General features: G+C 33.4%; 1 protein-coding gene across 1 annotated transcript; it reads right to left on the bottom strand.

The window, feature by feature from the left end:
- Positions 1-627: 627 nt before the first annotated feature.
- LOC145564608 (F-box protein At5g49610-like) lies at positions 628-1,944 on the bottom strand. The gene has a single exon (XM_081624880.1). The coding sequence runs from the start codon at positions 1,920-1,922 to the stop codon at positions 831-833; it is 1,092 nt and encodes a 363-aa protein (XP_081481006.1). The 5' UTR covers positions 1,923-1,944; the 3' UTR covers positions 628-830.
- Between the last annotated feature and the right edge of the window lie 14,058 nt (positions 1,945-16,002).

The raw sequence follows: 16,002 nt of genomic DNA, 5'->3' as shown, positions 1-16,002 counted from the left end.
GATCTTTTGTATAATTTGGCTACCTTTGAATTCCCTCCCCTGGTTTGTAATCCTAAAAGAGAAACTAGAAACTCAGGCTATGAATACTGCTGGTAGAATGGGGGAGAGGGCTGATCCTCCCTGACTCATTTGTAAAAACTCTTCTATGTTTTAAGCTTTAATGTTCTCTTTCTACCAAAAAAAAAAAATATACTGAACTTGTACCATTTTGAGTAAAGTTAAGGGGAAATTCACATCTTACAGAGACTTTTAACCTGGACCCGAGGATGATGCTATAATAGCATATGTATGAGAGTTGAGAAAATTGGAAATCCACTAAGCTTTTATCCTTTTCTTTTCGGTTGCCAAAATACATAGAAATCAGCACAGCAGAGGGGCTAACACAGAAGGCTATCACCCTATCTAAACTGGAGACTTAATCTACTCAGAACTTTTATGTCACCTACCAAATGGAAATAAAAGGTAAGTTTTTCTTGGGAATTCAGTGAGAATGCCGTTGACAACCAGCCAAACAAAACTAATCTGACATTGTGATTATGTTGACTCCAAAAGTCCAAATAGGAGACTGACAATGAAACAACCCATAGAAGAATTTCGCAAAACACCTCGATGAAAAAGATCCCAAGACAATGACAATGTAAAGTATGTAACATTATGAGAATAAAACCAAATTTACAAGCTAACAATTTACTATTGCAACTATCCTGTTTATTTTATATTCACAGGTTCAATTACAAACACCAAGGGGACTACTTCCAAATTCATCTATATGGCATAATAATACATGAGTTTGAGATAATATGTACAGATATTCACCTGATCTTGCCAACTTAGTGAAACGAATATATTGTACTCCGAAATGCATATGCAGAGAACCACAAAGGAAGCGTTGAGTTGCTTTTCACTGAATACATTTCTTTCCAAACGCCAGTGCTCCTATTGTAGACCAACACCTGCTTGTGTGTAGCCAGGAAAACACAATCACCAGTCTGACTTATAGGGAAAACTCCCGGCGCCAATCCTCTGATACATCTAAGACTCACCCTATCAACCATTCTCCATATTTGTTTCTCATAGTCCTCCATCACCCATACATCCATTGAAGTATCAGAAATCTGAACCACAGACAAGCAACCATATGATTCCAATAAATACATCCTATTTCCTTTTCCGTAACTCATTTCATCTGGCAAATAAATCTTTCTCCAAACATCGGTCTCCAAATCTAACACAATAATACACGAATAACTCACTGTCAACCAATGTAGCATCCCATTCACAAAAACAACCTGATTTCTGTTCATTTGAGTAAAATGTTCCTCCTGTAATGTTACAAACTTCCTCCATTGGTTTATCTCCGAGTTATACACCATACATATAAACGTCTTAGTCGGGCTATAGCCAAATGGGCGATGATACCCGGCCAACACAACACTGAACTTCCTAGTATCATACAAATCACAAGCTATACCAACCAAAGTAGCCTCGCCGTCAGGATAAAACCTAGTGACAGGCCTCTCCCTACATTTGGGGAGCAATTTATACTCCCTAGTCACAGGATTACACAAATAAAACACACCCTTATCAGGTATACTTGAGCAGCATAACAACCCATTACATGAGGCTCTAACTTTAACCCTATCTTTCAGAAAATTTAATGGAAATTCAGATACACCCTTTGAATAATCAACACAAATTAAGCTTGATTTAGACTCTGAAATCTCAGTAATTTCAACCAAAATCATAGAACTCCTAACTGACATTTCATTATACAGATGAACAAAGTACCTTTCTGAGAGCAATTGGTACCAGTATTTACAAACTGCCCTGAATCTGAAGACAGATTTTATTGGCAGTCTTGATAAAATCTGAAGAATTACTTCATCTGGGAAAAACCCATTTCTTGAACCGATTGAATTCATCTTCTAATTACTGTATAATCCAAAAAAAAGGAGAAATATCAACAATTATACCAAAAAAAAATATTGATCTTTTGACCCCAAAAAAATATTTTGAAGAAAAAAGTTAGAAATTTGCTTAGCAATGAAGAAAACTTGTATGTATCAAATGTCAAATAGGGTTTATATAAAATTAATTCAAAGAATTTTTATTGACTTCGTAATATTTTTTTCGGACCAGTATAGATAAACAGTTTGTAGAACTATGATGATGATGAAAGAAAACGTGGTCAGAGAAAAATTGAGAGTTCCGAATTCCGAATCTATCTGAGATAATGTGATCCACGTTGATTGAATTTGCCCCTAACTTTTTTTTTTTTTTTTTAAACCAATTTGCCCTTTACACTCCCTCCGTGTTTTAATAAATATTTTAATTTGACCGACACATAATTTTAGTCAATTTAATTGATTTAAATAAAATAAGAGGTAAATGGAGCAGTTGAAATATTAAAACATTATTAAAGAAAGACAGTGGGTTTAGTAGTTTATTGAAAAGTAATGAATGTGAGGGGAAAATATATAATAAAAAAGTAGTAGTGGGTTTGGGTGGAGACCATGAGAGAAAAAAGATACGTAGTATAATATTTAAATTTAGTTCTTTGTCAAAAAAAGGAAGTATACCACTTATTAAAACACGGAGGGAGTATGACAAACAGGGGTGAACACGGTTTGGTTTGGTGCGGTTTGAGTCCAAACCACAAAATTCGGTTTGGTCACTTTTTCAAACCAAATCAAACCATATTAGTATTGAAACCGGACCAAATCAAATCGTAATAATGCAGTTTGGTTTGCGGATTATGATGTGACGTCATTTTTCCCAAACTCGACATTGTTGTAGAGATTCTAAAATATATATATAATAAACATATTGAATCGATTAAAGCATATATACAATTCATTACTAATGTTAATTACAGAACAATTCAAATATTCATGGTAATGTTAATTAGAAGTAGTAGAACAATTTAGAGTAATGTTAATTATAGAACAATGAGTAATGTTAATAAAAAATAAAATAAAAAAAAAAGTTTAAAAAAAAAAAAAAAAAACAAACAAACAAACAAAACAAACCTGAAATCATGAGCACAAGCAGAGTATAGGAAGTATGGGACTATGGGAGTGCCAAGGAGTCTAGGATTTTACTCATATACCTTGTTGTATTTTGATTTTACATATTTTTATTATTATCATTGTTTATTTTTTTAACATATACATCCTCCGTTCTTTTTTACTTGACCCGCTTTGATTTTTATATTGTTCATCATCCCTCCTTTAACTGTCTTTTGTGAATAATATATAAGGAAAAATATATTCATGTGGGATCTCTTTGAATTCGTCTCAATAAGTACTATCATAATATATAACTTTTATAATTTTTACTTGTGAAGAATTAAAGTTATTGATCGTTAAATTTTTGCATTGACAAACGTGATAAAAGAAACAGGTCAAGTAAAAAAAAAAAAAGGGGGGGAAGTAGTAATTATTTTAATTTATATAAAAATTATATAAAAAAATAAAATACGGTTTATTGGTTTATGATTTGGTTTGGTTTATAATTTTTGAAAAACCAAACCAAACCAAGCCGTAAACCGCATATACAAAAAATTCGAAACCATACCATATTTTTGTAAACTGTAAACCAAACCAAACTGCTAAAATACGGTTTGGTCTGGTTTGGTTACAGTTCAGACCATACCGTGTATAGCCCTAATGACAAGAACACCATATCCAATTTTGGACCCTTGCTTTGAGTAGAAATGGCCAGATGGGTCAATTACTCAATTGTCCATAGAGTAATGTAAGGAGATGTCAAATTGTGATCTGATTTGACTCAATTCAAAAAAATACCCGATTTAAATTTTGATTTGCATGAATGTAATAATTTAGAAGGACTCACATTTGAAATAGACCTGACTCGATCTCACTAAACCCAACCTTGACACTTAATAACACCTCATTCATGGCTGACAATTAGGGTAGACTGCTATTTTTTAAATATTATCACCTTTTCTTTTAGGAAAAAAACATTTGACTTAGGGCCTGTTCATATTTACTTAATTTCAGTTCAGTTCAGTTCAGCTCCAATCAGTTCAGTTCAGTTCCAATCAGTTCAGTTCAGTTCAGTTCAGTTCCAATCAGTTCAGTTCAGTTCAGCTCTTAATTTCCCTCTCACATAAAATATTCATTTCAGCTTAATTCAGTTCAGTTCAGTTCAGTTCCAATCAGTTCAGTTCAGTTCAGTTCAGTTCCAATCAGTTCAGTTCAGTTCAGTTCAGCTCCAATCAGTTCAGTTCAGTTCAGTTCAGCTCCAATCAGTTCAGTTCAGTTCAGTTCAGCTCAGTTCAATAAATATGAACAGGCCCTTAGGGGTGAGCAAAAATTCAGGGTACCCTGACCTGGAACCGGAACCTGTTCGAAACAGCAGGTTCCAAACCCGGAACCTGTGTATCAAGTTCTGGTTCCGGGTGATAAAATTAGGAACCTGTTGCAACATGTTCTGATTCCGGGTAATAAAATTTTGAACCCGAAACCTGTAGGATACCCTGTTAGTGCAGGTTCCATGTAGGGTATACAAAACCGAAACCTATCATTTACGTCCAAATATAAAGCCCTATGTCAAAATTGTATAAAAGACATTACCTACCTCTCTTCCTCCTCTTATTCATTTTTCATCTTACTCTTAACATGTTTAATTAATGGTATTAATACAAGTATTTGTAATATTGTATTAAATATTCTAGACAATCAGTGTTGGTTTGTTATATTTGTACTACTATATTAAAATTGTAAGCTTTCATTGTGAATTTCCTTTTTTTTATTTTTATTTTTATTTTGTAACAATTTATCAAGTAATTATTAAGCTTACTTTGAAATACAGGGTACTAACAGGTTTTAGTCGTATCACCTAATAAAAAATAATTCCTAACTAACTATGCAAATAAGGAAGAAGGGTCGAACCACAGGGAAACAAGTCAATTTATTCCTAATTAAATAAGAGTAATCTAAATTATCAAGTAACCAAAATTGTTGTTAATTAAAGGAACTATACTACGAAGAATAAAAGTAGGGAGAAATAAAAGTAGGAGGAAATCAATGAATAAAAGACCTAAGGCATAGGTTCACCAATAAATAATATTCTAGGGTAAAACATAACAATCAATCATTAATGCATCAATTAATCAGATCATAAAGGGCTTTCGCTACGTATTACAATCACAGAGTTAATTTACCGGTATTAAATCTCATCTCTCGAATCTTGACTTAACCATTTATAAATTAGTCCGCTTATTGAAACTAAGCCTAAACAGCAATTCTCATCTCTCGAATCTCGAATAAATGTTGCATAACTCATAAAATTAAACCAGGCCTAATCTAATTGCATAGCATTAAATCAATAAGTAGGAAATTAATCAAGCATTGACAATCAACAATAATAAATTACCCCTTCATATTATTTATGGATCCCCACAAACCTTAGAAATAAAACTAGTCACGCATAATTAAATCTAAACTAATCAAAGCAATTAAACAAGTCATGATAAAATAAAGAAATAAAATTACTGAAATTAATAGAGAAGAAATCGTTACCAAAGTTAACGGAAATAATGAGTTGAATCAAGAACAAAGTGTAAAGTTGTAGAGAGAGAAAATAAAAGAGAAAATAAAACTATGTAGAGAGAGAAAGTCTAAGAGAAGAGGTAACTTGTACCAAAAACACTAAATCGTACTTATACAAAGCTCCAAACAAATCCTAATTAGAAACTAAGTAAATCGCCGAAAACGACCTCTCAGAAACACGCGCCCGATCGGGCCCGCCTTTTTCTTCGCTCTCTAATTCTGGGGTAGCCGCCCAATCGAGCCAAAGGTTGCCCGATCGGGCCCGGCTTTGCTTGGACTTGGATTGGGCTTCACTTCTTAGCCCACTCCGGATTTCCACTTTAGGGCTTGAATACTCGGTGTCCAATGCTCGGTATTTCATATGTCGAGCCCTTAATCACCGGCTCGATGACTCTAACCGGCCTTGGCCTATGAAAAGTGGTTTTGCTCCTCTAATGCTCGTAGTTGCTCCATAAAATCCCGGGAAAATGCTCCAAAAGTGCAATTCCCTACAAAACTCAACCAAAACTACGAAAACACTAGATAACACCAATTAGTAATAAAAGTGGCTCTAAAGAGCCAAAAATACTATCAATTATGACCAAGGGACAGGGGTAAAATACTATATAAAATAGACATATCAGGTACCCTGTTTCTGGAACCGGAACGTGCAGATTCCAGTTCCGATTCCCAATTTTTAGGAACCTGTTGAACAGGTTTTGGCTCCAGTTCCTATTTTTAGGAACCTGTTGCAACATGTTTCGGTTTCGGGTCCTGAGATTTTTACAGGGTACCCTGCTACGTTCACCTCTAGTTTGACTTATGTAATATTTACATATTGTCTTTAACTTAATTTTTTTTAATATATATATATATGGATTTTTTAGATTTTAACACCACAAAAAAGTCATAAAATGGATTTTAACACTACAAAAAAAAAAAAAAAACTTTTATTTTAACACCACAAAATTTCTAAAAAAATGGCTTTTACTACCACTTAACTTGTTTATAGATGAAATCCGTTAATAGGGTCCACATTGCTTACGTGTCAGCATATTATTGGAAGAAAATAATAAAAAAAATAAAAAAACAAAACAAAAACCCTAAACTAACCCAGCCACCCATCCCCACCGTCGGCTGGGCGGCTCCGGCCACGGCTCACCAAACACCCCCATTCCCAGCCACAACCACCGGAATCTCCGCCCCCTCCTTTTCCCCCTCACTAAAATCGGTAACCTAACGTCAACGACCACCAAAAATGGGTGGCTGTTTTTCGAACCACCCAAAACCGCCAACCAATATTGGGTTCTAAGGGTCGAAAACGACCAATTATAGTCGAGATAGACCACTTAGGCCCTAAACTGGTCGTTTTCGACCTTTAGTGGCCGTTAATGGTGGTCGATTTTGGGTTGTTTGAAAAACGGCCGCCCATTTTAAGCGGCCGTTGGGAGGTTTCGTCGGATTTGGGGAGGGGGAAAGGGAGGGGATAGAATGAGCGGCGGCTGGGGCTGGGAATTGGAGTGTTTGGGTGGGGTAACGGCCGGCGCCGCCGTGCCGGCGGTGGGGATGGGGTTAGCTAGGGTAGTTTAGGGTTTTGGTTTTATTTTTTTTTTATTTTTCTTTTTTTTTCTAAACTAATAATATGATGACACGTGGCATAATGGACCCTACTTAACGGATTTTTGGACGGCAACCGTTAAATGGTGATAAAATCAAATTTTATAAAAAATTTGTGGTGTTATAAAAAAAGTTTTTTTTTTTTTTTTGTAGTGTTAAAAACCATTTTTTCATTTTTTTGTAGTGTTAAAATCTAAAAAATCATATATATATATAACCAAGTTATAATGAGAACCAAGGCTAAAATAAGAATTAGGAACTAATCTAGGCCCTTAGATCATGTTAATCGGACGGCTCACATGCTTCCCGTGTCATTAATGACATTTTTGTAATATTTTAACTTTATAAATTAGTTTCCAGTTTCATTTCTCGAAAATAAATGAAAATTTAGTAAAAGTCAATGAAATCAGTCTTAAAGTTTGAAAAAGTTTGAAAACAGCAAAAATTACGAGAATGCCATTAATGAGAGCGGGTGCAATCTGAGCCATTAGATGAAGTGCGATCAATGGCTGAGATTAGTTTCTAATTCCTATTATTCACCTTGGTTCTCACATGATCTCAATTATATATATATATATATATATATATATATATATATATATATATATAGGACTTTAGATACTTTAAGTGGAATTTCATGAATTATATTCATAAGCATCTAATAACCAAGATCATTGCATAACACATAAAGAACATATAATTGTACCTTTGAAGCGTGATTCCACGTGCGATCTAGCAAGAACAATGGGAGATAAAGAACCCCAAGTGTGATTCCTCTACTTAATCCACAGGCACGGATCAAACCTCCACTAATGCTAGTTAGTTGTGATTAAACCCTTTTAATCAACCTTCAACGGAGAAGTGAAACAAACTAACCAAGAACCACCACCTATAGGCGCCAGCCGTACGGACGTGAGGGGAGAGGGAGAGCCGTGAATGAGGTGAGAGAAAAGGGAGTTTAAGGCTTTTGGAAAACTGGTTGCCTTGTATCACAATTTACTGATTGTTAATTGTGTCTTATGTCAACCCTAGGCATGGATCTTATTTATAGATCACATCTCTAAATAAGAGTCCATGTCAAGCCCAAAGTCCTATCCCTAATCAAACTACTTTAGCCCAAACCCTTTCATGGTATGTCATAATCTCATGAGGCCCATTAACGGGCCTCTCACTTGTTTGACCCAATACCTTTGTTGTGTGACCTTGTAGGATCCATTCTATTGGGCTTTGGACTATTTAACTAGTCCAAAGATCATTTGTCATATTTAGCACCAGACAATGACGACCCTATAGAATGAACTAATTATCTCCATAATAGTGATCCTTGATATATCTAGTAATTGCACTTATCGAAGACATAATTCCTTCAATCTCTCACTTGTCTGAGACAAGTACGCAATATTCATATTCCTTAAGTCAATGTGTGTCGATTTGATAATATGATTGCATCTCATGTCGAGATCATATTAATCTACAAATCTTTTCTTGAAATCTAAGTTAGAATTACAAAACAAATGATTACTGTGTAATCCATTTGAGCACGGCCATGCATTTCTGATTCTCCTTCTTCAAGGGGCCAAGACACATTCCTAATTAAATGGGTAGACTCAATCCAATCTTGTGAAACCAAAGCTCCCACTCAATTCTTGAAGTAACCGGGAAACATCCTTTATAGCCCCCTTTTACGACATGACGTTTGAATGTACCACAGTTAAGACAATCATTGAATGGAATCAATGTTCCACTCATGTCAAAGGAATCCACTAATATATCTGGAAGTTCTATACTTGAACTTCAAAGTAGGTCTATAGTTCGATCATGCATTATTCATGCATATCCATGTGATTAACCGAGCATCATCACTATGCCCCTATAGCCCATGAAACTGCGCTATCCAATCAACCTTACATGCTAGTCCATTTATTGAAATCATTTATGTCCACTTTAATGATTCCGAACTAGAAACTTAAATAATATATGGATTTTGTTCACCTGTGGGGTTTCATTCACCAGGTCATTAACTTGATGAGCCCATCAATCCATAATTATTTTGGACAGTTTTATTTAACATCAAAACCATAATTAAATAAGATTGAAACTTTGTTTCAATTGATAAACATAATTCTGCAAGTTAATGTATTACTTATGTGATATATTTTCTCAAAACACACACAACTTAAAATTACATAACTTGCTACAATCCAAGAACCTTAGTATGACTCTCATACCTTGGTCATGAAGAGGTTTAGTAAGTAGAGTTCATGAGACATTCTCATAAACATGAATTTTGCAACTTCTAAATTTTATAATAATATTCATCTCCATACATTAAGAATCTTCCTTCGTCATTTCGCAAGGAACTTAGAAATTTTTAATTTGTATTCCAACGTTACATTGGATTTCGATTGAAATCTATCATCACTTGTCCTTAAAACACGTGAATCAAATAGACGACTATAGTCCATGACATGTATGATGCACCCTTTGCAAACTGCATAAGGAGCATCACTCAAAACCTTAATTTCATCAACCTTTCTCAAAGTATTGAATCTTGTTAAGCTTTGTGCCATGTTACATGGGATTGAAACTCTTTTCAATATAATGTTGAACCTTATAAGAATCTTATCAATATAAGCTTCTTAACCAAGCTCAAAACACCCTTCGAGACCTATCTCTATAGATTTTGAATCCCAAATGTACTCGTCATCCTCTTCTAGGTTTTTCATACAAAATGCTTTAGCCATTAATTGACTCTTCAAGCAATGAATAATAGCTCTTTATACTAGACCAAGAAGACTTTATAGCTCCCAATAAACATCTTATGTACGTAACATCTTCATTTTATGAGAACATCAAACAATTTTGATTAACTCACAAAATTAAGAACACTAACTCCATGATAATTACTTCAATCCATTAAAGGACCTTTTATGCATCCTTAGGATTATTGGATTTTCAAAATCATTCTGATTGTATCATATACAAATATTCTTTCATGAACAATTTCAAAAAAGTGTTTTGAAATCCATCTACCAAATCTCATAAGGTAGAAATCACTAAAATATCTTTAATAGATTTTTGCAACATGACTAACGTAAAAATTTCATCGTAATCATAGTCATACTATGAATTAGTTGAATCCTTTACCTAGTCTTTGCTTTGGTTAGAAAACACTTTTCTTTCTTGTCTGTTTTGCTTATAATGGGTCTCACCCAATTAGGCAAATTAATCAAGTGTCATACACTTGCTTACAGACTTAGAATCTATTTCAGATTTTATGGTTTTTCAACCACCTGGAGTTATAACTTGTCAAATCATCTTTATTATTTGCATGATCATAATGTTCCAAAATAAATATTTCAGAACTCTTAGTTAATATGAAATCATATTTCTTTGGCTAAGTTTTACGTATGCTAGTCATCATTGTGGGTTTTTATGCAACAATTGAAACTTATACAATAACTTTGTTTAGCTTTCAATGAGAAACGGCAATGGAGGATTTGCACTTGGAATGTACTACCTTCAACACATGGTTATTATTCCCATTACACTTAATGAGACCACGCGTTGTCATTTATAACATGAGGTGAATCATGCTCATATTGTTGCTTTGATTCGATTATTTCTCGAATTTCTTCAAGATTTTCGAATTAACTTTTCTTAAACTCTTTCAAGGCTCTCAAACTTTTCGAGATTCTTATACTCCCACTTGCCTTTTAAGAGGCACATCTAGCATAGGGTGACCCAACCCTGGTTTGAACCATGTTTGTTTTTTGCTTTTCTCGAATTCTTTCGAGAAATTCGAGATTTACACTACTCCCACTTAACCTTTTGGAAATGACATCTTTTCCATAAAGGGCACCTACTTGAGCAACAAACATTTTGTGCTAAGTATGACTTGTGTAGTAGCACCCCGTGCTCTGTATCGGAATTGAAAGTGTATCAAACGATTTAATACACCTTTTATTCCTTGCTTTGTAGAAAGACTTTATAAGAACTTTTCTTATCCATATTACATATGAAGCCTTTGCTACATTTTGATTTGACATATGTAGTTTCGTTTAGTTTTGTAGCTCATCTTAAAAGTGTATCCCCTGAATAATGGTTGGAAGATATGTAATTTTCATCCATTATCAAAATATATTTCATATATATTGATAGCTCCTTATTGAAACTTCATAAGGTTTTCTTTCGGAATTTATTGTAAAAAGATTTCACAACTCTTAGACTTTATCAAGGTATTGGCTCAAATTCTCATTATTACGATCATATCGCAATATTTTGAATATGTTGCCAAGTACATGTCTTGACATAAATTTTCACAATTACAATCATATTGTAATGTAATCATTATCTTGTCAAGTTGATGCTGAACTTCATATTGGATTTTTTGAATTTTTTCAAAACTTTCACATTTATGCTTCAACTAAGCACAAAGGATTGTATCACAAATGAAGTTTACTGAACCTTAGGTTTTCTTACATCGATATGTATTAGACTTTGGGTTCATATCATCATTTCTCTAAACGATGACTTTGTCAAAATTTCAAATTAAAATGATGTTTACATATATCAATAGATTCATAATTTAATGATATTGAAAGTCCATCCCTTTGGATCTTCCGCATGCAATATTCATTTTTATTCGAATTAATTGACATATTAGAGACAATTTATACATATAGAAATGGTTTAATTATTTCTATCATATAGAACTTTATTAAACCTATTTAGCAATTCAAAACACATCGTGACTCAATAAAGCATAGAATAACATTTACTCCACGTTTTGGAATCTTCAATACTTAGTCATTACTAACATTGAATGGGTATATTTTGATAATGGCAAAAATAAATAACATTTATTTAATTCTAGTCAATTACTAGGTAAGGTGAAATATAAGTTCTACTTGTAAAGTTGTAACTTTTGCTTCCAGCTAGACTTGTAGATTCTACTTGTGAAGTAGCAACATTTGCTTCTAAACTTGTAAATTAATTTCTCCCTTATCCAAACTTCTTAATTTAGTTCAACCACATTCTCAATGAGAGAGAACTAAACATGACATCATATATCCAAGAAGTAGTAATATGCTAAATCAATTTCTATAATATACTTCTTAAATTGGAACATTTCCACTCTTTTACCTTCCAACTGTATGAGGTTGTTTCTAATCAATTGGAATTGGTCCATTTAATTTGAAACATTTGTTGTTCATAACAACTTTTAGCATGTAAGTAGTTCTAGGTTTGAGAAATAGCAACTTGTTTGCATTTCTTGGCCTATAACCTCTTAATGCAATCCTCATATATTCTTAAACCTTTCCGATTTGAGCCACTTAGAACATTTCTTTTAGGTTCAAAATGATACTTTGCTTAACTACTTTGAGCACATTTCATGATTTTGCTAAGTCTTATTCAATCATTATTCATATTAGAGTTTAATCAAATATTTAACTCTAGATGAAATGGATGAAGAATAATGCCATTTGATCATAGAGACCTCCAATCACTTTCTTATATTCAATCATATTGAAGATAAGAGATTTTATTGGATTTCTATACTTGTCTTTTAGAGGGTTTTTACCTCCCATCTCATTATAACCGAATTGAAATACTTTTCAAAATGAAGATGTGTTGGCATTTTATTCAAACATTTTAAATAAAACCAACCTTAGACATGTGACATGGGTTTCTAAATCTTGCCTTTTAGAACCATCTTAGCAAAACTGGAATATAGGTTCATGGATTATCTTTTAACTTTTTGAGAACGTTTCTCAATATTTATTTTCAATCAAGGAGATTATATATAATAATAAAATTAGAACGACATGTTACTTATAAGTAAACGCAAAATTCAATTATGTTTAATAAAATAAAGTACCATAAGCGAATTAAATTGGTAACTTTAAAACACTTTATTCAATTTAAATGATCCCAATTTGAATTAAGTGATTCCAAGACCATTTATTTGTGCAATAATTGACCGGACTTTGGCCCTACCATCAACCATTACATTTTCAAGGTGAGTAAACTCTTTACTGATTACAACTCTTGTAACTGTTGGTTGAATAATTAACCATCCAATGTTTAATTATTACCCTTTGCTTCAAGGTTCTAAACTCTTTAGGTAACCTTGTTGAGTATAATCAATTAAAATGGTAAAACTTGATTTACCCCAACTTTCCTAAGATATAAAATGACACCCAGCTTTGGCATGACCTATCATAAATATCAAAGGTTTATTGGGTTTTTAATTGGAAAAGCAACCTCAATATTACAGGGACCTAGATTCATTATGTTGTGATTATTTAGTGAACTCTAGGGCATCATCAATCAACATAAATAAAATCTAACATGCATAATAAACTGAATGCATAAACAAGACTAGCATGACCCCTAATCATAAGAAAACTAATAAAGTAAATGCTCCCACTTGAATCATCATGGATCTCATCCACCTTGCTCCTTTGGGCCTTCACTTCATGGGCTTCTTGGATTAACTGCAACCTGTAATTCTACTCTATTCTATCTACTACTTAAATAGAATGAAATAAAATTACAAAAATACTTAGCTTTCTCGGTACATAGATCGTACTAAGATTACAAAAAATCATCACGATGCGCAGATCGTATTTAGTAATCTACTAGGCCATACTAGTCATTATATAGCAAAAATAATATCATATATTATAAAATTGCCACATAATAAATCACTCATCATGCTTTCCTAAACTACAACATCGAATGTTCACAATTAAGGAAACATGACATCTAAATATCTCATATTTCAATTACTGCAATTAGATAATTATCATATATTATTCATGACCATCAAAAAAATATCATATATTTTAAATTAGGCATGAGATAGAATCGAATCTTATTTTAATCTTAAAAAATAAATCATATTTATCCTCAAAGATTATCCTAATTAACTTAGGAGATTCTATCCTAATTACTAGCCAATCACAAAATTTTAAATCAATTATTATCCTAAAATAATTATGGGATAATCATATTATTTAAATCAATCTTTATCCTTTTGGAATCTTGCTCAACAATCCTTAAAATTTTCAAAGATTAAAACAAATTTTAAGATTTGAAATTATCTTAGCAATTCTTATCCAAAATTAACAACTTTAATTATGGATAATTATCAAAAACCAACTTTTGAAATTTGATTTTATCTCCAAAACAAAATCAGATTTTATTTTGAAAATATTTTAAAACAAAATAATTTTAATAAAAACATTTTTTTGTTTTTTGTTTTTTTTTTTTATAATTAATTCGGCTGCCACGTCAGCCAGGGAGAACCCCAGCCAACGCAGCAACATGTCTCCCTTGTACGTCAGTCAGGGAGAACCCCAACCAACGCACACCACAACTAGGGAAAGAACCCAGCCACGGTGCCACCAGCACCTAACTGGAACTGTTCCAGTCGGGCGCTTGAACCTTGGTCGGAATCCGCCGCCATTATCTGAGGGCTGCCTGCTCGCGTCGCAGCTAGGCCGTGGTTCAGCCACCTGCGTCTGTTGGCTGCAGCAGGCGGCAGTGGAACATTTGCACTACGCTGCTGCTGCTCTGGCACCTGCGCCCTCCCTACCCTTCTCTTCGACCACCTGGGCAGCCGCCGTGGCCACCTGACGGTGGTTCATCCACCCAGCCACGGCTGCCCCCTCCCAAAAAGTAAATCCTTTTTTTTTTTTTTTTTTTTGAGATTTAATTTAATTTAACAACTCTTGTAAAATTAAACTAAAATTAGGTCTTTTGAATTAAAACATAACTTTTATACCTAATTCAATTTGGAAATCAAATTCATAATTCAATTTCAAATCTAGGGTTCTTCACAAAATTAATTCAAATTTAATTTAACTCTTAAATCAAATTATTGATTATACAAAAAATCGTATTTTATGTATCAAATCAATCCAATTAAATTTATGAAGCATAAAATATTCGAAAATCATCAAAATTAAGTACAAAAATCAAAATTTAGGGCTTTATTTCAATCACAATTTTCGAAAATTCTAGGGCTTAATTCGGATTTTGTTAGAAGAATTGAGCAATTTTAAATCACATTTAAACAATTCCAAAAATTAAATCTCATTTAATATAAAGATTGAACCATAATTAAATTATTCTCCCTCCTAATTGAATTAAAATTGTGGACTATCAAAAAATTAAAATTCAATATGCGTAAATGCAATAGGCTAACTGATACCACTGTAGGATTTTAGATACTTTAAGCGGAATTTCATGAATCATATTCATAAGCATCTAATAACCAAGATCATTGCATAACACATAAAGAACATATAATTGTACCTTAAAAGCGTGATTCCACGTGCGATCGAGCAAGAACAATGGGAGATAAAGAACCCCAAGTGTGATTCCTCTACTTAGTCCACAGGCACAGATCAAACCTCTACTAATGCTAGTTAGTTGTGATTAAACCCTTTTAATCAACCTTCAATGGAGAAGTGAGACAAACTAACCAAGAACCACCACGATAACCACCACGAACCACCACCTATGGGCGCCAACTGTACAGACGCGAGGGGAGAGGGAGAGCCGTGAATGAGGTGAGAGAAAAGGGAGTTTAGGGCTTTTGGGTAACTGGTTGCCTTGTGTCACAATTTACTGATTGTTAATTGTGTTTTATGTCAACTCTAGGCATAGATCTTATTTATAGATCACATCTCTAAATAAGAGTCCATGTCAAGCCCAAAGTCCTATCCCTAATCAAACTACTTTAGCCCAAACCCTTTCATGGTATGTCATAATCTCATGAGGCCCATTAACGGGCCTCTCACTTGTTTGACCCAATACC

The sequence above is a fragment of the Chenopodium album genome, chromosome 10 (genome assembly GCF_948465745.1).
Source record: "Chenopodium album chromosome 10, dcCheAlbu1.1, whole genome shotgun sequence".
In the NCBI taxonomy this organism is placed as follows: Eukaryota; Viridiplantae; Streptophyta; class Magnoliopsida; order Caryophyllales; family Amaranthaceae; genus Chenopodium; species Chenopodium album.
This window is presented reverse-complemented; position numbering and strand designations above follow the sequence as displayed.

Excerpts from the sequence above, each read along its gene's own strand:
- LOC145564608 (XM_081624880.1), bottom strand. The coding sequence starts at position 1,922 with ATGAATTCAATCGGTTCAAGAAATGGGTTTTTCCCAGATGAAGTAATT.